The sequence below is a fragment of the Impatiens glandulifera genome, chromosome 3 (genome assembly GCF_907164915.1).
Source record: "Impatiens glandulifera chromosome 3, dImpGla2.1, whole genome shotgun sequence".
Lineage (NCBI taxonomy): Eukaryota > Viridiplantae > Streptophyta > Magnoliopsida > Ericales > Balsaminaceae > Impatiens > Impatiens glandulifera.
In genome coordinates this window covers 4,351,231-4,377,211 of record NC_061864.1, presented here as the reverse complement: position 1 = coordinate 4,377,211, position 25,981 = coordinate 4,351,231, and the positions used below count along the sequence as shown (strand labels likewise).

General features: G+C 28.8%; 4 protein-coding genes across 4 annotated transcripts; 3 read left to right on the top strand and 1 right to left on the bottom strand.

Annotated features, from left to right (window-relative positions):
• The first annotated feature begins 475 nt into the window (after nucleotides 1-475).
• LOC124929564 (prostaglandin E synthase 2-like) lies at nucleotides 476-3,184 on the top strand. Its single transcript, XM_047469958.1, has 6 exons — nucleotides 476-876; nucleotides 1,786-1,920; nucleotides 2,013-2,094; nucleotides 2,298-2,392; nucleotides 2,505-2,672; nucleotides 2,748-3,184. Exons 1-6 carry the CDS (start codon nucleotides 525-527, stop codon nucleotides 2,906-2,908), a joined length of 993 nt encoding a protein of 330 aa, XP_047325914.1. The 5' UTR covers nucleotides 476-524; the 3' UTR covers nucleotides 2,909-3,184.
• A 1,069-nt stretch (nucleotides 3,185-4,253) lies between these two features.
• LOC124931734 (GDSL esterase/lipase EXL1-like) lies at nucleotides 4,254-6,270 on the top strand. Its single transcript, XM_047472281.1, has 5 exons — nucleotides 4,254-4,640; nucleotides 5,034-5,164; nucleotides 5,276-5,509; nucleotides 5,599-5,857; nucleotides 5,928-6,270. The coding sequence occupies exons 1-5, from the start codon at nucleotides 4,358-4,360 to the stop codon at nucleotides 6,116-6,118; spliced, it is 1,098 nt and encodes a 365-aa protein (XP_047328237.1). The 5' UTR covers nucleotides 4,254-4,357; the 3' UTR covers nucleotides 6,119-6,270.
• A 349-nt stretch (nucleotides 6,271-6,619) lies between these two features.
• On the top strand, nucleotides 6,620-9,214 carry LOC124930905. The gene is made up of 3 exons (XM_047471274.1): nucleotides 6,620-6,866; nucleotides 7,137-7,595; nucleotides 8,385-9,214. Exons 1-3 carry the CDS (start codon nucleotides 6,765-6,767, stop codon nucleotides 9,072-9,074), a joined length of 1,251 nt encoding a protein of 416 aa, XP_047327230.1. The 5' UTR covers nucleotides 6,620-6,764; the 3' UTR covers nucleotides 9,075-9,214.
• A 14,992-nt stretch (nucleotides 9,215-24,206) lies between these two features.
• Nucleotides 24,207-25,140, bottom strand: LOC124929505 (expansin-A11-like). The gene is made up of 3 exons (XM_047469885.1): nucleotides 24,993-25,140; nucleotides 24,596-24,917; nucleotides 24,207-24,516 (listed from the first exon to the last, which is right to left on the bottom strand). Exons 1-3 carry the CDS (start codon nucleotides 25,138-25,140, stop codon nucleotides 24,207-24,209), a joined length of 780 nt encoding a protein of 259 aa, XP_047325841.1.
• Between the last annotated feature and the right edge of the window lie 841 nt (nucleotides 25,141-25,981).

Genomic DNA, 25,981 nt, shown 5'->3' with positions numbered 1-25,981 from the left:
TGTGATCACACGATACTTTCGCACGCGCTTTACATGACAAGTTGGGCCCATACGGGCTGACTATTCCCGTTTCCCAAATTGACCCAGTAAACTTATTAAAATATCTATAGAAAAAAATATATATACAAATTAAATCTATATATTTTATTTTTATCGTATAAATATTTATTATTAATTAGTTTAAAGTATCATTATAATAGATATTGACTTTTTATAAAAATTAATAATTAAATTACGATTAAAAAAACTTAATATAACATAAAATAAATTTTAAAAATAATTTATTATATTTTTACATATTTTAAATAGTTCATAAATATTAATATTATTTTTTTTAAAAAAATATGACAAAATAATTAGACATATAATATAGCCTGCAAATAAACGACTCGATCTCAAGATATGAATATTAAAATTAATATTATTATATAATAAAAAAATTACAAGAAAAAGGAAATAACTGGTCCTTCTTCCCTTTCGCCATTTTCTTGAGTGTGAGATAGGGTTTGATAGTGTGTGAGATTATGGCTGCGATGAAGAGGATTAGTATCCTCGCCTCCATTAGTAGAATCGTAGAGGGTGGTGCCTTCGCATCCAACGCCACAGGCCATCGTTTCCTTCAACCGGCTTTATACTCTACTCAGGATCATTCGTTGAAGAAATCCCACTGGCTTTTCCGTCCAAGCCTTGTAGATCATGGTCTTTGTCAATTTTCAGGATCTTTCCCTAACGGAACCTCTGGAGCTGCGTTCTTCTCAGCCTCATCTCTCGCGGAAGAAGTCAATACTCAACGATCTTCGCCGTCTGAAAACTTCGCACCGAAGGATGTTGTGCTTTATCAATACGAAGCATGCCCCTTCTGCAATAAGGTTAAAGGTAATTCGGATGCTGTTGTTTTATTCTTTATAGTCTATTAGGTTCGTTAATTATCTTTTCCATGGCTGATATTTGTATTTGATTGATGTTGAAACGTACTTCGAATTGATATAATAATTTGATCTTTTTTAGCTAGTGTAATATGGGATCATGTTGTCCTTCATTTCCTGTTACTCCACCTTTGTTTCTCGTCAGTATATTTTCAATCAAATGAGAAATATATAAAAGTGGAATCACAGTAAAAAAGCTATTATTGGGGAATCCATTTGTGCTAAGCTGGGTTTGAGTTGAGAAAAGGCGGTCTATAACAGAGATTAGATTGAAGATGTGGTTTTACTTTGTAATTGGACTCCTTTGGTTTTCTTTTAGTAGCTTTGGGCATTCTTAGTACAATCCTCAGCCTTTCCTTCAAAAGAAGCATGTTGACAAAGAGATGTAGTTTTTAAAATGCATACTTTGTAGCTTATCCCTATGTTGAATATGTTGAATATTAATCTTCTTTGGAGTATCTTTAATCTTTATGCTGTATTTCACATTTTGGAATTTTTTATTATGAAACTATATGCTTTGGTTTTGCACTTGTTCAGTTCTTTTTGCTTTATTATTTGATTGTTGGCTATTAAATCATACAGCTCCTTTATTGTGTGCATTAAGAGTGGATTATTAGAATCATAAGTTCGACTGCATGAAGTGATGTTGACGAAGAGTGGATGATAATTGTCATGGCCAATTTCATTCCATAAGTTCGACATATATTGGATCTTAACTTCTCCATGTTCTCAGTTTTACCATAATGTATCTGATTATCTATTGTCTTTTACATGAATTCTGTATTTACATATGTCTTGAACATTCCTTTTAATTTGTGTCATAAGGTGTTAAATGTGAAATATTTTATATTCTTCTCAGCATTCTTGGATTACCACGGCATTGCATATAAGATCGTGGAGGTTAACCCCATGAGCAAAAAGGAGATCAAATGGTCTGATTACAAGAAAGTTCCTGTATTGTTGGTTGATGGTGAACAAATGAATGACTCATCAGGTCCTTGAGCAACACCTCTTCTTTATTTGTTTCACTGCAATTCTTTGACAAGCTTTTGACAGTTACTGAACAGATAGATACTATGTTTGCAGCAATTATCGATAACTTGTTCAAGAAGATCCATCAAGAGGAAGATGGTGCCCTTCAGAATGAAGAAGAAAGGAAGTGGCGAGGGTATAGTCCTCCAACTGTTGTTGAATGCAATTCATGGTTGATATCTGGATTTAGATATAGAAATGATCCGAAACTAAACTTAATTACGACACATTCAGAATTTATTTCTGGATCTGGAACAAGATACAGAGACAGATTAATTTTAACTTACCACATATGTTATCCTTTGGATGTTGACACTTTCTCTCTCATCTCTTGCATAGATGGGTGGATAATCACTTGGTTCATGTGTTGTCACCAAACATATACAGAAGTGCATCAGAGGCTCTAGAGTCTTTCGATTATATCACAACCCACGGTAATGTTTAGTTCATCTCAAACACTTTGACTGAATAGTATGAACTGATAAACTTCAATCGTGTTGAACAATATAGCTGATCAAGTTCCCTGTTGTATCGAATCGATTTCAGGCAACTTTAGTTTTAGTGAAAGGATTATAGCAAAGTATGGTGGTGCTGCTGCCATGTATTTTGTGTCAAAAAAGCTAAAGAAGAGACATAACATAACTGATGAGCGCAAGGCCCTCTATGATGCAGCCGAAACGTGGGTGGAAGCTCTCAACGATCGCCAATTTCTTGGTTTGTATCTTATATCTTTTAATTTACTTCTAATCTTACTTATTTGTTTACTGAACTCTCTCTATCTGGAATCAGGCGGAGCAAAACCTAACCTGGCTGATCTTTCTGTGTATGGTGTTTTGAGACCCATCCGATATCTCACATCAGGCAAAGACATGGTGGAGAACACACGGATAGGTGAATGGTATGCAAGAATGGAAAGGTTAGTAAAGAAATCCGCCCACCACCCCCTTTAAAGTGTATTGGGAGATGAAGTTTTCTAAGGTGGTACACAAAGGGGACATCAATAATTAGTGAAAACTTGAGAATTCACAATTCTACCTAAAACTGGTAGTCGTCTTAAGGCTTTTTTTGTATAAGCTTATGAGAATGGTCTTTCTTTTTGTTTGGCCTGGATTTCTCTCCTTGCTCTGCTCTGTTTTGAAGAGATATTTTTTTTTTTTATTTGTGTTGGATGAAAATCTTATTCTTGACAAGAATTGTCCAATGTTTGATTTTACTAGGTTGACAGTTAGATGTTGTGCTAGCATACTAATGATATTTGTGCACCTTGTAATAATAATTGTGGCGAGGGGGGCAACAATACTGGTTTTCAGTATTGTCCCCGACAAGAATGGAGAAAACGATTTAGGGAGACAGATGAATAAGGAGAAGAAGAAATAGATTGAGTAAAGAAGGTAAATTGTTTACCAAAGTTTGAATGATGATTTGCAAGTTACCCCCATCCATTCATTGGAGGAGAGAAAACCTATTCAAGTAAGTCATCATTTGGTTTGGTATTAGAGGTTGAGACTTGAGATGACAAGGTAATATAGAAGAAAAGATATAAAAAAAAATATTTATATATTATCTGTATCCTTTGGTTAAAGAAACTCACATCTTCTAGTTTGATTTGTAATATAGGGATTTTAATTGTTTACTTCCTCATTTGAAATCAATATCATGAGATAATCACAAATTCTTCAAATCAAATCCCTAAATTAGTTGGGCAATCTAAACCTTATCAAAATTTGTCTTTATTTTGTTTCTTCTTCATGTAAATCATTGTTTCTTGGGTTGTTTTTGTTGAAAAAGAGGATTGAGAAATAGAAGTAAGTTTTGTTTAAATTGATGTACATGTATAATGAATCTTCTGAGGAAAGCGTTGTTTGACTTGATAAGTAAAGTCATAAAAACAAAAATATAAACACGGACTACATATTATTTTGTTTAGAGTTATAATTCTAAACTAATATGTTTTTTTAAAAAACAAATTGTAAAAAATAACAAATATGTTGATTACCTTGCTAATTACTACTGTCTCTTAGATTGAGACCTTTTAAATAATATTCACCAAATGAAACATAATTTTACTCCCACATAAAAAATTACATTTTTTTCAAAAATTTACACTAGAATTCTATACGGACACGTGATAAGTCCGCTGTCCCAACGCCCACCATACTTTTTTTGACTTTTGAGACATACTATTGGCCTGACTAATTAATATTTTTCAAAATAGAGCAATATCTGTCCATTTCCATTTCTATTAGAAGCCATGAATAACTAACTGTTAGCATTAAATGCTATTAAAGGAAAAATAATTTGAGGTGCTATAAACAGAAAGTAAGAAGAGAAGAAAAACGTTATCTGATCCTATCACATAAACTGCATGAGCTTAAGGAAGTGCAAATTCTCATATTATTATGAAGACTACATTATCTCTCCCTTATTCTTCTTCTTCATCAGTTGTTCTGTTGTGTTGCGTGCTTATAGCTGGGGAATTAGTGTCGGCAGCGGCAGTTCAGTTGCCGCAAAACATAACGTTTCCGGCGGTGTTGGTGTTCGGAGATTCGATCGTGGACAATGGCAACAACAACGCACTTGTGACGCAAGCCAAGTGCAATTATCCACCTTACGGAATTGATTTTATCGGCAGAATTCCTACCGGAAGGTTTTCCAATGGAAAGACTCCGCCGGATATTATAGGTAACACAATTGGATCATGCCAAATATATACTCAAATATATTTTTATCTTAAGTTTTGAAAATTAATTTTGCAATAAAATATATAGCAAAAGTTTCTTGCTCCAAATTATGAAAACATTCTTTTTATATGAAAGATAATCCATATTCCCAATGGAGTAATAGACCGACCAGCTGCTCAAGAGATTTCTCATTTATGACATTTGTTTTGTTTTTATCGTTAAAAAAACAAATATAACTATTCATGACAAATAATAATAAATGTGTGCAGTTGTGTCATTTTATTCAATGTTATACTCATACATATCAATAAACAGATATTTCTTAATATTTTTTACTTTCTTTTTTGTGTGCAAATCGTCTCGAACTTATGACTAAACTTTATTGATTGCATAGCGGAAGAATTGGGAATAAAAGATACGGTGCCAGCGTATCTGGATCCATATCTACAGCCGATAGACCTCCTAACCGGAGTAACATTTGCTTCCGGGGCTACCGGTTGGGATCCTCAAACACCCCTCTTTGCTGTATGTTCATTCTTTGTTGATTACTAATTAACTGCCCTTCCCTTAATCTATTTAAATTTTCACCAATTAATTAATGATGTAATTATATCATGTTTCTTCAATGGAAATCAGTTAGTTTACACAATGGAGGATCAAATAGATTGGTTCAAAAAATACATAGGAAAGCTGAAAGATTTGGTCGGAGAAGAAAAGACAAACTTCATCTTAGCCAACAGCTTATTCGCAATAATCACTGGCAGCAACGATATAACCAACACTTATTTCACTGTTGGTCTAAGGCGAGCCCAATATGACATCACTTCTTATTCTCAGTTTCTAACCAAAATTGCATCCAACTTTGTACAGGTACAAACCTTTTTAATTAATTACTCTAACCAAATCAATTCAAAACTACTTATAACTTCATTTAAATTTGTACCCATAAAAAATAAAAGGAATTATACAATCTTGGTGCACGAAGAATCGGAGTTTTTGGTGTCCCCCCGCTAGGGTGTTTGCCATCACAAAGAACAGTTGCGGGAGGATTGTTAAGAGGGTGCGTAGAGGAATACAATTTGGCTGCTCAAATCTATGGAAATACACTTTCAACTGCACTGGCTTCTCTCAGCCGCACCCTTGACTCGAAAGCTAGGGTTGTTTATATCGACATATACAATCCCTTGCTTGAAATCATCAAGAATCCTAGTGAAAATGGTATCAATAAATTATCATCTATTTATTTATTTGTGCTCAATTATTAATATGTTGTTTCAATTTGAAACAGGGTTTGATGTGGTTGATAGAGGTTGTTGTGGGACTGGTTTAATTGAAGTGACTTTCACGTGTAATCCCATTACAAAGACATGTCCAGATAACACAAAGTTTCTATTTTGGGATGCTTATCATCCGACTGAAACAGGATACAGAATCTTGGTCAAGCGAGTACTCCAAACTTATATTTCTAAGTTTTATTGATATATTGTTCTAAAGCTTAATTAATATATATGTTGTCTATGTAATCCATTCTTAATTTGTGTAACTATTAATTATTGAAAGAGTATGTTCATCATGTTGTAATATTATAATTTTTTGTGAAGTTTAAATGTGATTTGTGTACCAGAAATATATTTTTTTTGTGAAGTTTCAAACTCATCCCACTACAATAGGAATATTTAAAAAAAATAAAAAAATATTTTGATAACTAAAAAATAATCAATGGTTAAATATATAATCAAATTAATTATTAGAAATTAAAGTAAAACTAAGACGTGCATTTTAGTCTGGGTGGGAATAATCATGGGAATCTTGAGTTTTGATATAATCGGGTGCTCCGAACCAATTGGTATTCCTACGGGTACCCGACCCGTCGGGGATCTACCGTAATTCCGGCGGCCGAATGAAATGAACAGGCAGGCGCTTAAAATAATAAATTGATTATTTATTTAATATTTGTTAAGACAAGAATTGATTATTGAATTTCTCGCTTCTTTTCCCTAATCGTAACAACGAAGATCTCGGCATTTCGATTTCCGCCTTCCCTGATTTATCTCTCTTTTGTTCTGAAATCCGATTTCTGTTCTTGCTGCTGCTGCTGGTTGGATCAAGCTAGACGTCCGCGAGCATGGAGGTAGTAGTAGATTTGCTGAAAGGTTTTGCAAAATCAACTCAAGATTTCGCTGCCGGCGTTTCCTCCTGGAACGAGCAATCTAAACGCCGAAGACCGGTACTACTCTCCATTTCCTTATTAATAGACTTCAATTTCTTCACTCCTAGGTATTTTGTCTTGAATACTTTCATTTGTTTGAGTCGTATGATCAAGATCTTAATGTCATGAGCCGAACGATAGTTTACAGGTCTAGAATGATTTAATCCCAAGTTTTCCGTTTAGCTCTTAGAACATGAGGAAAGAACTAGGTGGAGATACTTTTAGATTTAAAAAAACAAAATGCAGTATTATAGGGTTGTATATCACTTTCAATGACATAATTTACAGATAGAAATCTTGAAGCGGTTACAGAAAGAGGCATTCTCGGATCTGTTGAAGCTAAGAGATAGACAGGACAAAGTGGAAAGAATCCTTTCAGTCTACAAGTTTTCGAAAGGAAGTCCATTCCAAGAAACCAGCACCCGTGTAAGAGGAGATGTTGATATGATGGGGGCATTACTGATGATGAATGATGTTGATGAAAATAGTTGTGATTTGTTGAAGAGAGCTCGTATTAGCACGGGCGTGTATTCTAGGATTACTTTTGAAACAACTGTTAGGGAACATGATACTTTAGCAGTAGAATTTGTAGCCAGAGATAGAAATCAGGACGACGTTCTTGGTACTTCGCTTTCACTATCGAAACTGTTTTATGAGTCAAGTATTAGGGACTGGTGTTCTATGGTGGCTATTCCTGTTGGAGCACATTGCAAAGATGTTGCTGTTGCAACCAGTTCTCGTCACAAGGTACATTCTTCCAACACTTCTAATACTATTTTTACTTTATATTTCTAAATCCCTTTGGCCAACTTCTTACTTGATATTTCACATTTTTGTTCCATTATTATGCTGTCATGCAATTTTCTTCTGTTTTATCAAGGCCTTGTTTTTTATCTAGGATGATTTGAATGACCAGGTGGTGTTATTTCTCAATAACCTTGTTTTATGTGGGTTAGTAAAAATTGGATAAAAAACATTAAGAGTGTTGTTTTTGAACTAGGGGAATTGGGATTAGAATTCAAATTACAATTCGGTAAAATTATAGAATTATAATTCCTGGGATTAGTAAGATTTGTTTTTTGAAAAATAAATAGAAGGAATAAATATTAGAATTGCATTTCTGAGCTAGGAGTAGTGGAATTGATTGAGAATTAGAAAAATAACATTGATTTGAATTCCATTGGAATTACAATTCCTGTTCTTTATTTTAAATGATCTAACAAACAAAGACCCCCAATTCCAATAATGCTACCAATTGCCTCCAATTGATGAGTAGATTGTTGATTGGATAATCGGTTATTTAAAACAATCTCAAATAACCCATAGCAAACCAGACCCAGTTATTATTATTATTAATTCTATTGCCCAAAGCCTTTAGATCTAGATCAATTGATTTTTCCTTTGTAGTTAAATCACTCCCATTTTGTGATGGTTCTTTGTTTTCACTGCTATTAAAAGTTCCACTGCAAATAGAAACTAGTTACTACAGATTTGATAATGAAGATAAATCTAATGTCTTTGTTTGTGTTGTTGCAGAAAAGGGTATTCAACTATTGTTCATTATTTGGACCACCTCTTCTGAACGAACATCATGGTAGCGCCCTTGCCCTATTGGTAAGGAAAGCAAAAGTTGTTGCTTCTTTGGCTCAATTTACGTCTAGACTAATCGAGCAACCCGGTTATGGATTTGTTCGATATTTCACTACTTTTGGGCAACTCGCCTGTCAACTTTCAACAAGTACAAGGGTTTCGATTCTGGGTAAACACCAAATCCATGGATCTGCTAGAAAACAGGCCATTCCTGGAGCTTTGATAATGCCGTTTGGCCTTGGGAATAATTTCAGAACGGCTGAAACCTTAATAGAAACATCTGAACTTCCGGTTGGAATGCAGCATTCTGATGCTGCTGGATCTGTTGCTTTAATGATGGAATCTGAACTTGATGAGAGTACTAGAATTGGGGCTTGGGTTGAAATGCAAAATTTGAACTCAAAGAATCTGCAATGGAACATTAGCGTATCGGATATGCCTGAAGGCGAAATTGGATGGGGTTTGAGTTTGGGCGGGTCGACCCAAGGTCCAAAATGTTGGAACCATTTTCAGGTTGAGACGTTACTGAATATAAATTATTGTAAGAAGTTCAACTTGCAGCCGGCTTTGGTATACCTAATGGATGGAACTAGCCAGTTTCCTGGCATGATGATTCGCTGTAATTGGTCTCTTTGAATGAATCAAACAATTGATTTTTAGCCGATTTGTTTCATTGAAAAAATGTTTTGTAGAGTTATTTGAATATGGAATATGTCAGTCTTGGAGTTTTGGAAGGTAGTTGTAAGAAGATCCTGATAAAGATCAATATATTTGATATCTTGTATTGTTGATTCTATTAGCACCAGAAATTCAAACATGTTTCTTTTATACTACATTTTGTTGAATCTTTATTTTCTTTTCTCATGTGAAATGGTCTTTATTTATTATTAATTTTGAATTTAAAAAATTAACTTTGAATTATAGTATGTATAAAAAATAATTTTATTTTGACTTTACTATATTTTATATATAAACAAATGTTTTACATTCAACATATTAAAAAAGTTAAATTTATTTAAAATATAAACGTATATTATACAATTACATTTTTTTTTAAATATCAGTTTATTTAATATTTTAATACATTATTAATAAGTATTTTTATATTAATAAATATATATAACATTTATTGTGTTCACAAGTGAAAACATATATTTTATTAATTTTTTCATTTAGTTTATTATTTATTAGATTTAAAAAGTAAAATTGATAGACAACAAAACATATATATATATATTATATTTATTAATATATATAATTTAAAACACATTTATTAATTTATAATTTAAAAAGTTTAATTAAAATAAAAATGTAAAAATTATTGTTTATCATAATATATATATATATATATTATTTATTAATTAAAAAATTTAGAATTATTAATATTAAAAAAAATATATATATTATTATATAATGTCTAAATTATAAATTAAAAAAAAAAAATTAATTATAAATTTAAAAAAACATTATTTTCAATTAAATACATAAATATAATTTTTAAAATATTTTAATTTTTTTAAATTATAAATTAATAAATAATTTTTAAAATTATATAATTTACATATATATTTATAATTATAATTTTAAATTATTTATATAACTAAAATCATAAATAATAAGAAAATAAATAAAAAGTTAATATATAAAAAATAATTAAAATGTTTAGTAATAAAAATTGATGATAAATAAATTTAATAATAATTTTTTTATTTAATTTTATTTGAATTGTGATTAATTAAAAAATATAATTTTTAATAATTTATTAAAATATTAATTGAAATAGTATTTTTAAAATTTTGATAGGGAAAGTGAGATAAATTTTACGTTTAAACTTATAAAAAAGAAAAATAAATTATTTAAATATTATTATTATTTAATCATTTTTATAAATAAAGTTTTATTAATTATTAATTATTAATTTTAAATTAATTTTATTAAATTTTAATTATTTTACTAATAATTAATTATTTATTAGATTTACATTATATAAATGATTTGAATATATATATATATATATATATATATATATATATATATATATATATATATATATATATATATATAAACTCTTTAAATTTGAAATGTTGATCATATATTATATATAATTATAAATATTTTATTAATTTATAATTTTAAATTATTAGTATTTAAAAATTATATATATATATGTATATATTATAATATAATATAATATAATATAATTATAATATAATAAATACTTTTAATTATATAATTTATACACATTTTATCTTAAATTTTATATTTAAATATTATAAATTTTGTAACATTAATATATTATTTAAAATATATATATAATTGAAATTAAAAAATTATATAAATATATATTTTTTTAATTATATAATTTTAAATATATTAATATAATTAAAAAATTTTATTATAAAAATTTTATTTTAATTTATAATTTACATATATATTAATAATAATATATAATTATTTTAATTATAATTTTAAATTATTCATATAACTATCTACCTAAATAATTAAAACATATATGTTAAAAATTAATAGATATATGTTTTCATTTGTTTTTTAATTATATATATTAATAAAATATATTTTTAATTAATAAATAATTTATATATATTATGATAAACAATAATTTTTACATTTTTATTTCAATTAAACTTTTTAAATTATAAATTAATAAATGTTTTTTAAATTATATATATTAATAAATATAATATATATTATTAATTTATTTTTTATTATCCAAAAATATACTTTATTTATTGTTTAACCGCTAAAATCTAACCCTGCTTTCATAATATTTAAAATAATAATTATTTATTATTATATATATAAATATTATCCTATTTTACATAAAGTAAAAATTATTTAAAGTTTAAAATATATATTATACAATTACACTTACTACAAAAATTAATTTTATATTTAAATTTAAAAATTTAAAATATTATTTTATCTAGCACAATTAAAAAAACACAAAAATCATTAAATTTATATTTAAATTTATTTTATTATTTATTCTTATTAATAATATTTTTTATTAATTTTTTTTTTATTTTCTTATTATTTAGGTTTTTAGTTATATAAATAATTTAAAATTAAAATTATATATATTATTAATATATAAATTATATAATTTTTAAAATTATTTATTAATTTATAATTTTAAAAAACTAATATTTGTGAAAATATATTAATATATGTCAAATTATATAATTAAAAAAATATTTATTATTTTTTAAAATTTCATAGAGAGAGACTTTACTAACTTAATTTATAATAATGTAGTTTTTTCGGTCTATTTGAGTTTAAAGTTATAAAAATAAAATTGATAGTTTTACTCTTAATTGTTTTTTTTTTCAAATTTCTTGTTTAAATTTTAGTGATTTTTGAACTTTAAGTTATTTGTGCTTAATTCACTAATAAATTTTAAAAAATAAATAAAATATTTACCTCATTTTTTTAATTTAATGTTTATTTTTCGAATTCTCAAAAATAGGTAAAATCTTAAACTAATTTATAAATTTCATTCATAAATTTCTAAAAACATAAAATAAAGTCCACCAAACTTTAAATCATGCATCCGTCTCTGTTAGAGAAGTTAAAATAGTCACGAGATTAATATAATTTTAATCTCAATTAGTTAGTAATTAGTTTAATAATGAATTAAAGAAGAATAGTAATTAAAGAAAAGATGAAGAGCCTGTGTGCTAAGTATTATCTCTTTTTATATATTAACCCTAGTTTATGACATATATTTATAGAGTATAGAGAGAATAATAAAAATTAATTCTCAATTATTTGGGTTTCAACACAAACTTTACACTTTATTTCTTATTTATTTCTAATGTAGGTATACTCTTAATATGAGATAACCTACCATGTCATAAAATGAAAGACTTCAACAAATAAATATAAGAGTTATTCTTTTCATTAATATTTGACTTAACTGTCGTTACATTGAGTTGAAAGAGTCCATCAATAGCATAACATTTACCCATAAAGTCCATTCATCTTCAAATCGAATTGTGTCCCTTCTCTACGACAACACTTTCAGTCTAGCAACCATTCGCTTTAAAAAATCAACTTCGACCACTACCATCTGATGTATCTTGGACGGATTTTACGTCCCATTTTAATTTCTCTCGCTTTGATACCGATCTTCAACCTTATCTTATTGGATATTAGAGTTACTAATTCGACGACATGTGTTGAACTCTAATCAAGAAATCGAAACAAGAAAAAAGAAAGACGAAGAACGATGGTGTATATTGATAGATCAAAAACCCAAATGTGTTGGTTACATTGCAAATGTTAGAATTGGAGATCGGGACATATCCTGATCCCTCATATTGTAAAAATACAAATAGGTCCTTGAACTAATATTACAACATAAAAAAGGTAAATAAACTTTATAAAGTCTTGTTTAAAATTGTAAGTGTTAAATCTGTAATTATAAGAAAATAAAGATCATTAGTATAAACTATTAATTAATTAAATAAATGTACTTATCTCAATACTTCTCCCTCAAGATGAATATCTTGAAGAAATAAATGTGATCGAAGTTCTTGAAATTGAGCAAAATCCAATGCTTTCGTGAAAATATCTGCAACTTGTTTCTTTGTTTGCACATGAAAAAGTTAAATAAAACCAGCCAAATACTGATTTCTAACTACATGACAATCTATGTCAATATGTTTCGTTCTTTCGTGAAAAACTGGATTCTCAGATATGTGTATGGCAGCTTTATTATCACAATATAAAGATATTGGTAACTGTAATTTAAAATTCAAGTCATTAAGAATATAGGAAATCCATTGAAGTTCACAAACTGTAGCAGCAAGGCTATGATATTCAGATTCTGCAGAAGATCTAGAAATAGTTGCTTGTTTCTTGGCTTTCCAAGATATGACTGATTTACCAAAACATATACAATAACCTGTTATAGATTTTCTTGTTTCAACACAAGAACCCCAATCAGAATCAGAATATGCAATTATGGAAGAATCATTTTCATATGGATAAAAAAGACCCAATGATGTTGTACCTTTTAGATATTTAACTAAGTACAAAGTTGCATTCCAATGACATAAGAGAGGTTTTTGCATGAATTGAGATAATTGTTGAACAGCATATGCAATATCTGGTCTAGTATAGTTTAAATATAGAAGTCTCCCAATTACCCTTCTATACTTAGAAGGATCACATAATATATCTTGATTTTCATCTTCAAACTTTATGCCTTTAATCATTGGCGTGTTTGTGGGTTTACAACCCATTAGACCCGTATCATGTAATAAATCTAGAATATATTTCCTTTGGTTTACATAAATACCAAGATCATTTTGTACAATTTCAAGACCCAAAAAAAAACTTCGCATTTCCAAGATCTTTGATAGGAAAATTAGTATCAATCATATGTTTGATCTTTTTGATCTCTTCATAGTCATTCCCTGTTATTAACAAGTCATCAACATATATTACTAGACCAATCATATTCACACCATTTTGTTTAAAATATAAACAATGATCATGTTGTGATTTTGTGAAACCAATATCAATCAAAAAATTTGATATTTCATTATACCATTGTCTTGATGCTTGTTTCAAACCATAAAGACTTTTTCTTAATTTGCAGACCATGTTTGTGTTATCAACATTGTTTAGACCTTGTGGAAGTTTCATAAAAATCTCTTCTTCTAAGTTTCCATGAAGAAATGCATTATTTATGTCAATGTGATTCAAGATCCATCTATTTGAGGCTGCTAAGGCAATTAACAATCTTACAGTTACACTCTTAGCCACTGGTGCAAAATAATGATGAAAATCGATACCATCCTTTTGATTAAAACCTTTTGCAACTAAACGCGCTTTGCATTTATTTAAAGTACCATCAGAATTAAGTTTGCTTTTATAGACCCATTTGCAACCAATAGCTTCCATGCCTTTTGGTAGTTTAGTTATTTCCCATGTTTGATTTAATTCAAGTGCATTTAGTTCATCATTCATTGCTTTTATCCATTTTGGATCTTGAGATGCCTGTTTAAAATCAAGTGGAGTTGTGGTTAGATCAAAGTTAGACAAAGAGTTTATATACTCTTGATCTTTGTATAAAGAATGAAAAGGATAAGTCTGTGGAGTGTAATCTAGATCAGATTTGTCTTTTGATTTAACATGAGTTGCAATAAAGTCTTGCATCCAATTTGGAGCATATTTAGTTCTTGTACTTTTCCTTTGATTTGTTTCAGATGAATCATTATTTTGATCATTTTTGTCAAGGTTAGTATTTGTTCTTGTAATTTCTATAATATTATTGAGTTTTGGTTGATCATTGATATCTTCTTTGAAAGGTAGAATATTCTCAAAGAAGACAACATCTCTTGAAACTACAATTTCATTTGATTCAATCTGATAAAGAATATATCCTTTCTGATTTGAAGAATATCCAATAAAGACACATTTTATGCCTCTATCTTCAAATTTTGATTTTTGTGGAAAAGTATTTGTCATGTAACATAAGCAACCAAAAACTTTCAAATCATCATATTTAGCTTCATGTTTATTAAGCATGAAGAATGGTGACTTCCAATTCAAAACTTTTGTTGGCATTCTATTTATTAGATATGTTGCAGTAAGAATAGAAAAAGGCCAAAATTTAATTGGTAGGTTGGAATGTTTTAAAAGAGATCTTGCTACTTCAATTAGATGTCTATGCTTTCTTTCTACAACTCCATTTTGTTGTGAAGAATATACACAAGTCTTTTGATGTATTATGCCAATTTCTTCAAAGAACATATTGCATTTTGAATTCACAAATTCAGTTCCATTATCACTTCTAATGGTTTTAATGTTCTTTGAATATTGAGTTTTGACCATTAAATAAAAATTTCGAATTTTGTCAAAAACAACAGTTTTATTAGAAATTAGATAAGTCCAAGTGCATCTAGAGTAGTCATCTACAATTGTAAGCATAAACGGCGTTTTAGTGTATGATTCTTCTTTACAAGGTCCCCAAATATCAATATGAACAAGATCAAATTTATCTTTAGAAGATGAAGTGCTATTATGAAAAGGTAAACGATGTGATTTACAAATCTGACAAGTTTCACAATGATCCATATTATTGATAATAAAGGAAACAATATTCTAAGAACTTCATTAGAAGGGTGTCCACATCTATAATGCACAATTTTATAATCTAAGGTAGAAAATGAAGTTTCAGCATCACTATTAGAGTCTTTAAAAAAATCAGTAACTATGGAATATAAATACAAGTTTCCTACACGTTTGCCAAGCTCAAGGATATCATCTAATTCAGGGCCCTGCATCAAACATCCATTTTCAGAAAATATGCATTTAACCTTTTCATCTGTAATTAATCTTGTAACTGATATTAGATTATACTTGAAATCTGGAGCAAATAACACATCCTTAAGAATCAATCTATCATTTAATTTGAGACTACCAGATTCATTTATTGTCTTCTTAAATCCATCAGCTAAAAATAAAGTAATCTCATGTTCTGTTTTCTTAATATCAAAAAGCAATTTTCTATTATTGCAAATATGTGTACTAGCCCCTGAATCTATTAACCATAATTGTTTTGAACTGTTTAAACTATTCATGCTCATTGTAAATTCAATATCAGTTATAAAATAAAGATTAAGTCTAGAAAACTTACCTGCTTCGAAGTTGATTTCTTTGTTTTTAGCATACATATTAGCTTCAGATCTAGTATTCCCTTCAATTAAGCTTTTTATCATGTCCTGCATCATCTTCATTTGATCTTGTAAAGAGACTGTTTTGTCATTGTTGTCAAATGATACTGAATTCACAATATTCTTCCTTTTGTTGTTATCCCACCAATCTGGAAAACCAATTAGTCTATAACAACCCTCTTTAGAATGACCCTTCATATTGCAGTGAGTACATGAGAGATTTATTCTTTTGTCATTGTTGTAAGCCCTACCATCATTTCCTTTGAATCTCTTTGAACTACCTTCTTTGAAATCTCTTACTGTCATGGCAGATTGTAAGTTGGATTGTTGATTTTGTCGATTGATCTGATTCTTTGATTCAACATTCAAGAACATCGTGAAAGCCTTATATACACTCGGTAAAGGATCCATAACTAGAATGCTATCCTTTAGATTTTCATAGGAATCATCCAGACCCATCAAAAACAGCAGCAAATTATGTTTTTCATACCTAGTCAAAACTTGTTTTTCCAGTTTGCATCCCACACAATTTTCAATTTGGGATTTATCACAAGAGCATACCTGATGCGGTTCAAGATGTAACAATTCATCCCAGTTTAGACGTACCTTAGAATAATATTCTTCTAAATCAAGATTATCCTGTTTTGTTGTACATATATCCTTTTTGACTCGATACAAGGTTGGACCATTGTTACCTTCATACCTTGCTTTCACTTCATTCCATAGCTCTAAAGAGGTAGTTGTGCTCTGAAAGTGAATTCTCTTCTTTTTGTCGATTGTGTTCATTATCCAAGATCGGACCATTGCATCAATCATTTTCCAGCGAATAGAATCTTGAGGTGCAGTCGGAGCTTTGAATGATCCATCAATGTAACACATCTTCATCTTCGCAGTAAGTGCCAATTGTATGCTGGTAGACCATTCGAAGTAGTTCTGGCGGGTCAGAACTGTATGAGTCAATATTGCTCCTGGAATGTCGCCTGGATGAACATAAAGAGGATCTGTGCAATCTCGCTTCAATAGTGCCATTGGTGGAAAAACTTGGATAGGAACTTGAACTGGATCAATTGTGCGTTCTTGACGAGCTTTGAAATTAGGGTTCAGAGAATGTACTGGCTCATCAAGAAGATCGTCGTTGTCGAAATCAAATGGATCATCGTTAACTGGAGTTTCTTGAAGGTGCAAGATCGGCTCCTACTCTGATACCATGTTGAACTCTAATCAAGAAATCGAAACAAGAAGAAAGAAAGACGAAGAACGATGGTGTATATTGATAGATCAAAAACCCAAATGTGTTGGTTACATTGCAAATGTTAGAATTGGGGATCGGGACATATCCTGATCCCTCATATTGTAAAAATACAAATAGGTCCTTAAACTAATATTACAACATAAAAAAGGTAAATAAACTTTATAAAGTCTTGTTTGAAATTGTAAGTGTTAAATATGTAATTATAAGAAAATAAAGATTATTAGTATAAACTAATAATTAATTAAATAAATGTACTTATCTCAATAACATGTTATGGAATATTCAAGTGATTACGTGGAATAGGAAGAAATTGGTGATGGTGATAAAGAGAGAAATATTGATACACATGACGTGGAGAGTGATCAATTGAGTTCTTTGAGCCTGGCAGGGTCTAATACAGTCCTAAAAGAGACCACTCAAGGTAAATTTGGACCCGGCTTTATACAAAGCAATGGTGTTTATTCGGAATTTTTAGTACGAAGAAGTTCTTCTTACTCAAACATTCGTTCGCGTTTTCATTGTTGAATTATTTTTTTTTACTTTTGACTAGGGGTGTAAATGAGCCGAGCCGCTCGTCAGCGACTCGTGAGTGGCTTGATCAAAGTTCGATTCGAGTTCGATTAAAATCGAATTTGAGCCGAGCTCGAGTCAGCTCGTATAAGATTCGAGCCGAATTCGAGGTTAGGTAAGACTCTCTTAATGGCTCGTTGAGCTTTTTCGAGCCTAATCATGTAATTTTTTTTTTATTATATTTTACTTTTTAATCAAAATTTGAAACATTCCCATAAGACTATCTATTATCTATGGTCTTATTGCATATAAGCATCCCAAAATATATTTATAAATTAAAAATTATATGTTATATAATATTTATAAGAAAATAAATAAATTTAATGTTAATTTAGTAACATTAACATAATTTTGGAAAATTCAATTAAAATATAATGGTACTATAATATTATTTAATATATGTAATCTTAATGTATTTTATAAAATATAAAACTATTTTTATTTCATTGTAGAGTATTTATCAAGATAAAATAAAATTATATTTATAAATTAAATAATATATATTATATAATAACTATAAGCTATAAGAAAATAAATAGATTTAATATTAATTTAATTACATAAACATAAATTTTTAAAAACAAATCAAAATATAATTATACTGAAATATTATTTAATATATGGAATGTATTATATTTTATAAGATATAAAATTATTTTTATTTCATTATAAAGTGTTTTATTTTTCAAAATAAATTTAATAGAGTCTAATATGTTTTCAAGTTTATTCAAATACAATATAAAAGTATTTTTCTTAAAGTTGTTTGAACATAAATAACTCATTTAGGTATTCGTGTATTATTACGTGAATCAATGCGTTTATTCTTACGTGAACCAAGTACTAAGGTATTCTACGTGTATTATTACGTGAACCAATGCGTCTATTCCTACGTGAACCAAGTACTAACTGAAGAAGAGTTACGAGACGTAAAACAAAAAAAATTTTAAAAAATACGTGGAGAGTTGTACGGTCCGATGAATAGACTCTCGACTTCCATTATGTTTTTTTCAATTTAATATATAAATATATTTAAATTCGAGCATTTTCAGCCGATCTCGAGCCTATGGTTATAAAATCGAGCCAAGTTCGAGCTTAATATTAAAAGCTCGAGCCGCCGAGCCAATAAAAAACGAGTCGAAGTCGAACTCGGGCCATGACTAATTCAAGTAAGGCTCGACTCGTTTATCCCCATACTTTTTACTGATAAAACTGTAATAAGAAAAGATAGTTACTTTGTTTCTACTCTTTTAAATGGCTACTGATTCAGGGGCGGAGCCAAGTGCAAGCTGGTCCGGGCTGTAGCCCGGGGAGCCTTATGTATTTTATCAATAACGACGGTAAATTACTGTCGTTATTGGTTATTTTCCGTCGCTAAAAGGCATTGGTGACAGCAAACTATAAAACTAGTCCGGATAGATTTTTTTAATAAAAAATTAGCCCGGGTAAGTTTCAAATCCTGACTTCGCCCCTGTACTGATTCCATCCATGGCTATGAACAAAAAAAAACAAAATAAATCAAAGACGAGGCTTTTTGTCTTTCTTGTCTTCCTCAAGTGTTCATCCCCTTGTTTCTTGATTCGTCTTCTTCACATTTACTAAAGAATTATTAAAGATTGTTACTAGTTCACATTTTCTTATAATTAAATAAATATATACTTTAATTAATATTAAAGTAATTTGAGTTTGTCAAACGGTTCTAAAGATGAACGGTTCCTCAAATACATATTTAAAATATTCTTCCCTTATTTGACTATACTTCCCAAATGAAGAACAATTCAAAATTTTCACAACTTAAAAAAGGGTGGATTGTTTGACTTGTTTCCATATATATATAAAACTTAACAAGAATGCCGCTGTCCTTATAAAGAAGCAAATGGGAGTATGAACCGCCCGGAAGTTTGGGTACCCGAAGGAACCGAGCTTGGTTCGGATTATGAATTTCGAATTGGAATATATACTATCGGGAAGGAACCGAATACTAGTTAAAAAACCGAGAAGTCCATTAATTAATTAAGAAAACCTTTAAAAAGTAATTATCAAATGATTATTTTGACATATTGAGATATTTTTTTTATAAAAAGATTTAAAATAAATTAATATATAATTAAATAAAATATAAAATATTTTATTATTTAGCATTTGAGATGGAGGGGCACCCTAACTAAATTAAAAAAATATATATTATGTAAATATTTATCCTGAAATGTTGAAAGTTAGATAAATAAGAATTTAATCTTAGTCAAGGCAGGTAGGTCAACCAAAAATTTTGTTTTATAATATATATATATTATTATATACTAGACAAATAAGAGAGAGAAAACTATTTATTATTAAAAAAGGGAGAGAGAGAGTTTTTACATAGGACAGAGTCAGGATCCACTCCTACCCCCAAATTGATTGTGCTCACCTATTCCCTTCATAAGGGGCAATCTTGTAAATTTGTTAAGGGGTGTGTTTAATTGTTCAAATCCATCTCAATTTTATTTTTTAATAAAATAAGGTCAAAATTACCCTTTAATTTCTTAGTTTTTTTTTAATTTAATATTTCGAATGAAATATTTACTCATTATTTTGGTTAGTTTAGATTAAAAAGAATGTTCAACAAGTAAAAAAAAAAATTGCATATTCAAATAATTTTAAAACAATCTAGTCAAAATAAAAAAATCCACTGTTAAATAAAAAAATCCACTGTTAATTTAGGTGAAGTTTTTACATGCTCACTAGAGAAAGCCAATCTGGTTAGCTAGTTTCTTGATTGCTGATCACCAATCTGCAGTTCTTGAACATTTGTTATCTCTACCATAAATGAATGGTGAATCTCACTCTTCCATGCCATTCTGTTCGTGCGATCGATTAATAGTTAATATCAATTTTTTAATTTTAAAGAATTAAAAAAAAAAAAGTTTACCTTTTCTAAAATATGCCTCCTTCCTTTGTAAATCGATGTTGAACAAGAAAGGCGGCGCTCAAGGCGACGCTTATAGTGCCGTAAACTTATATTATATCCATAAGCTCCAACTTATACTCTAAAATCCAAACTTATACAAACTTTTCTTCATCAATTGTTTTGTAAGTAAAAGTAAAAAGACAATTCTTGATAAAAGTTTTTTTTTTTTTTCTATTCTTTCTTTTTAAGATATATAATTAAAAATCTACAAATTCTCTTCTTCCTTAACCTCCAATTTTTATTTTTATTTTAATTATTTGAGATAAATCATTTATCTAACAATAAATGGTATCTCTCTTATGTATTTCTCCCATCCTTCTCTTCTTCGTATCTTCTCATCCTACAATATATTGATTTAATAATTAGTACAAAATATTCAGTTATAATAATCCAATCTAATATCTAAACTAAAATATTTATTACCTTCACTTCCACAACACTTGAATTTCTTAAGGCAGACAATATTTCGGAATTTTGAACATTCATTTGCTTAATCTACAAGTCACAGTAATAATATTAATACCTTACTATCAAAATGTCAAACTAATACATATTTTTAAATAAAATATATATAACTTACTTTAGGAAACTCAGCAATTACACTAATAGGCACCCATCCTTGATTATCCATTTTGGTTATCATATAGATCTCCTTGGCTAGATTATCCTTACTATAATAACAAAAAATCAACAATATCGTTTAGTTATAACGAAGATATAAGATTAAGAAATATATATTTATAATACCTGAAGTAATAATCTATTTGTTTTACTATAGAATCAAATGATATGTGTGGTGTAGGGTTTATAAAAGGCCTCTGAGGAATATATGTAGACATCATTCCATCTGGAAAGAAAAATATGATTAGACATAACAAATTTGAAATTATGACGATAAATTAATAATAAAAACTTACTAGTTGGTGGTTGTGGTGTGGATTGAAAAAATCCACCACTAATAGGAGGATTTGACTGATTTGGTGAATAATAAGAATAATTATTCATTGAGTTTGGTGGATAACACCAATTCATATTATAATTATTATTATCTAATCGTATTTGCCCACCATAATAATTCGTAGCATAAGGTGGAACCCAATTATAAATTGGTGGTGGTGGTGGTGCTGGTGGTCGCCGAGTTTGTGGAGGTCGACGAGGAATCTGATTACTTGTCATACTCCTCCAGTTCTGCCTTCTCGGATTCTGATTATTTGGGGGAACAAACCTTATCGGATTCTGATTAATCTGATTAATATTCATGTAAGAACCAAAATAAAAAATACAACAGATAATAATATTAACTTACAAAATAAACACAATAATAATAATAATAATAATACAAAATACAAGACAATTGCATAAGAGTTTAACCTGAGGGATAAAAAGTGGTTGATTGGTTTCTTTCGTTAATGTCGAAGATTGAATGGTTTCTTTATCTGATGATGACGATTCAATTGATGATGTCAACATTATTTGATACAATTAGAAACTGATCGAGATATTGGATATGAGAATGATATTTAAGAGAATAATATTGCTTACAATTTATAGAAGTTTATATAAAGTTTATCAAATTATTAAAAATAAAGAGAAAAAATATACGAGAAATATTCTCATTAATTTTAATTTTTATCATTTTAAAAAATAAAAAATAAACAGTCAAACATTAATAATTAAATTATTATTTTGTTTTAGATTTTAAAGATGAAATGAATAAAGATATTTAGATTTTATTTTATTTATTTTTAATATAGATTTTATTTTATTTCAAATATTTTAATATGCATGAATATAATAACTTATTTATAAATAAATAAAGATTTTATTTTATTCTCTTATTTATCTTAATTTATATATATTTTTAAAAAATATATATATATATATTTAATTAAATAAAATTTATTTTCAAAGATATTTTAAATTATATATATTAGTTATAGATATAAACTTATTATTATAGATATTAAGCTTGTTATATAAATATAAATATATATATATATATAACAGTTTTATAATTTAAAAAAAAATACATAATATTTTTAATTAAATAAATATATATATATTAAAGAAAAAGTATAATATAAAAAATATTTAATTATTTCTCGCATACTGTTCCCCCTTTAACGTATTTTCCTGATGCTGTAATAATTATTCAGAATAAAAAATGGTGAAGAAACAAATTTGACAAGTTCCCCTTTAACTAAGGTATTTCTCGCATACGGTTGGTGCATGAATTAATTAATAATTTTTATATTTCACTTTTTATTCTCAACAATTTTTAGATTTAATTGGAAGAAAATAAAATTCTTAACTACGTACCTCTAGCGGGATGGTAGCCACTTAAATAGTTGAATAATTTAATTAGATTCGTTATGAGTCATTATTAGAGTTGGGTAATGGGTTGGATAAATACGAACCAACAATTTTACTAGAGTCTTAAGTTGACACGATAAAAGTACGAGATGACACGATTATGAGCGTATACGATCGTAACACGGTTACGAGTCGACACGGACACAACACGAGTATAGACACGACACGATCACGGGTATACAAACGAAACAACGTAAACACAATTAGTCACATTACCTAAGTTACTCACATTAACATCTTCTAAACCTATTACATTTTTATTCAATTAATAAATTATTTAATTTCATAAATGTAATATTTATAATAAAAATTAAATATACTAAAATATAATATTAACTTAAATAATATAAATTAAAATAATAATAAAAAATTACATGAATAGAAATGTAAGTCTATTAATAATTCTTTTCGATATTATTTTTATTAATTACTTATTAATTTTTAAAATTTTAAATTATTTATAATTTAAATTATTATTAATATATTAAATAATAAATATATGATAATAATTTTAATTATAATAATATAATAATATATTTAGAATAAACTCGTAGACACGAATCGAAAGAGTCCGTGAATCATAATATTTTGAGTGGGTCAATACACGATACGTCGACACGTATAAGATTAAGACACGACACAACACGACACGATTGAGAGTCTAACACGACTTGTCCGAGTCGAATACGAATGTTTATGCACGATGCCCAACTCTAATCATGACCTGCCATACCTATTGTACTTATTTATTTAACTTAGTACCATTATTTATTTAAATATACTTAAATACAAATTCAAAATTTTCACAACTTATAAAAGAGGGCGGGTTGCTTCAATAAAACTTAACAAGCATGCCGCTGCCCTTATAAAGAAGCAAATCGGAGAAACAAAGATGACATGTATGCATGCATGTATGAGGTTTAGAATTGAACAGGACCGGAGAAGGTCTGACCAAACCGCCAGTTTGATGGGACAACATTCTCGAACAATTTGGTCACACCATCGGTCGTGGTCACCTTAAACGAAATAGATTGTCCATTCAGAAATGAACTCGATTGCCAATTCGCCCCCCAGTTTCTCGACATTGCCGACCAATCTGAAGTTCTTGATCCCTTTATAAACACAGATTGAATTGATCCTTCTCCTCCTACATTTGTTATCAGTACTAACTCGAAATAATCTCTTCCATTAACCGTGAATCTCACTCCGCCATGCTTCTTACATGCCACCCTGGATTAATATTTAATTAATATCAAATTTTCAATTTTGAAAAATTAGTTAATTAGAAGAATATAATATAAAAGTTTACCTTTTGTAGATGACAGGGATGATGCCTCCTCTATAAATACCAATTTTTTCCCAGGCAGGTTGAGCCATGTCGAAGTGATGTAGCGGCGGATTGCACCAACCGCCGGCATTGTTAGGAAGGTCAAAATTCGGCGGGCAGAAATTGGTGGCGGTTAAGGTAACAGATTTACCCTTTACGCACCACTTGTTATCGGTTTGAACATCGCACATAATCTTGAAACACTGCCCACAAGAGGCGCCGCTATTGAACATGGCGGTGCTCAAGGCGGCGCTTCTTGTGCCGTAACCAGCCGAATATAAGTTTCCGTATCCACAAGCTCCACCTGATAATAATTTAGATTATATATAAAAAAGAATGTATAATTAATTAAGACAAGAAAGGAAAAATATATAAGTACCCATTGTTCCAGAAGCATCACTGCCACCATAGAATGTTGCATGAGCTTGAATCCAGCTAGAAGAAGCAGTGAATGCAATCGCATTAGGGAAGAAGTCATGGAATCCGGTGATGAAGACAAGAAAGGAAAAATAGTGAAGTTTCTCCATTATTTCTATGGTGAATAATATTGAATTTTGTTGATATATGGAATGGTGGGTTATGCAGAGCTATTTATAAAAGGAACGGAATTAATGCAAAAATACATAAGACATGTGATCTCTTTCTTCACCAATGAGTTGTTTAGTTCTGGTCAATTCTGAATCATCATCATCAATAACTCTCCCACATGGGTTTACCCAGCACAAGAATCAACACTCATGAGATGATATCCAATTGATCATTTTTATTTCAAAACAAACAACCCCTTAAGCTTGAAAAGGGTACGGTAGTCAGTGCATCACATGGCTAGCCTTTGACCTCATGTGCTGATCTTATTAATTATTATTCACTAAACCATTTTTTAAAACCAACTGTTTTCATTAATATTACTTAATTAACTAATTTAATATATAATTAGCATCTTATTTGATTCTCTCAAATGCTTATAAGGTACTTCATAACCACGTACCACCGTACAGATCTTACAATCAAAGTGTTCACCCAACATTAATTTATTTATTATTAACCCCTTCACAAGTAAATTCATTGTTTATTATTTTTTGTGTGTACTCATCACCGACATGAAATTTATTTTATTTTTAATTTTTTTCACTTTAAATTATATATGTTTAGGAAATTTTATACTAAATTGCTTGTTTCCGTTTAAATTATTTTTTCACTTATACATCATCAATTAAATTATTTTTTATTTTAATTATTTTTCATTATATTTTAATAAAATAACTCATTTTTTCATCGTTTTGTTTAGAATAAAATTACTTAACTATGTTCCTTTTTTTATTTGTCAAAAGAAAAAAATTATTATTTTTGCAGAAAAATATTTTATTT

Excerpts from the sequence above, each read along its gene's own strand:
- LOC124931734 (XM_047472281.1), top strand. The coding sequence starts at position 4,358 with ATGAAGACTACATTATCTCTCCCTTATTCTTCTTCTTCATCAGTTGTT. Across the intron at positions 4,641-5,033 it reads GACTCCGCCGGATATTATAG|CGGAAGAATTGGGAATAAAA; the intron begins GTAACACAATTG and ends TTGATTGCATAG. Across the intron at positions 5,510-5,598 it reads TTGCATCCAACTTTGTACAG|GAATTATACAATCTTGGTGC; the intron begins GTACAAACCTTT and ends AAAAAATAAAAG.
- LOC124930905 (XM_047471274.1), top strand. The coding sequence starts at position 6,765 with ATGGAGGTAGTAGTAGATTTGCTGAAAGGTTTTGCAAAATCAACTCAA. Across the intron at positions 6,867-7,136 it reads AATCTAAACGCCGAAGACCG|ATAGAAATCTTGAAGCGGTT; the intron begins GTACTACTCTCC and ends CATAATTTACAG. Across the intron at positions 7,596-8,384 it reads CAACCAGTTCTCGTCACAAG|AAAAGGGTATTCAACTATTG; the intron begins GTACATTCTTCC and ends GTGTTGTTGCAG.
- LOC124929505 (XM_047469885.1), bottom strand. The coding sequence starts at position 25,140 with ATGGAGAAACTTCACTATTTTTCCTTTCTTGTCTTCATCACCGGATTC. Across the intron at positions 24,918-24,992 it reads TGATGCTTCTGGAACAATGG|GTGGAGCTTGTGGATACGGA; the intron begins GTACTTATATAT and ends AATTATTATCAG. Across the intron at positions 24,517-24,595 it reads ATCCCTGTCATCTACAAAAG|GGTGGCATGTAAGAAGCATG; the intron begins GTAAACTTTTAT and ends ATATTAATCCAG.
- LOC124929564 (XM_047469958.1), top strand. The coding sequence starts at position 525 with ATGGCTGCGATGAAGAGGATTAGTATCCTCGCCTCCATTAGTAGAATC. Across the intron at positions 2,393-2,504 it reads CGATTATATCACAACCCACG|GCAACTTTAGTTTTAGTGAA; the intron begins GTAATGTTTAGT and ends AATCGATTTCAG. Across the intron at positions 2,673-2,747 it reads CAACGATCGCCAATTTCTTG|GCGGAGCAAAACCTAACCTG; the intron begins GTTTGTATCTTA and ends ATCTGGAATCAG.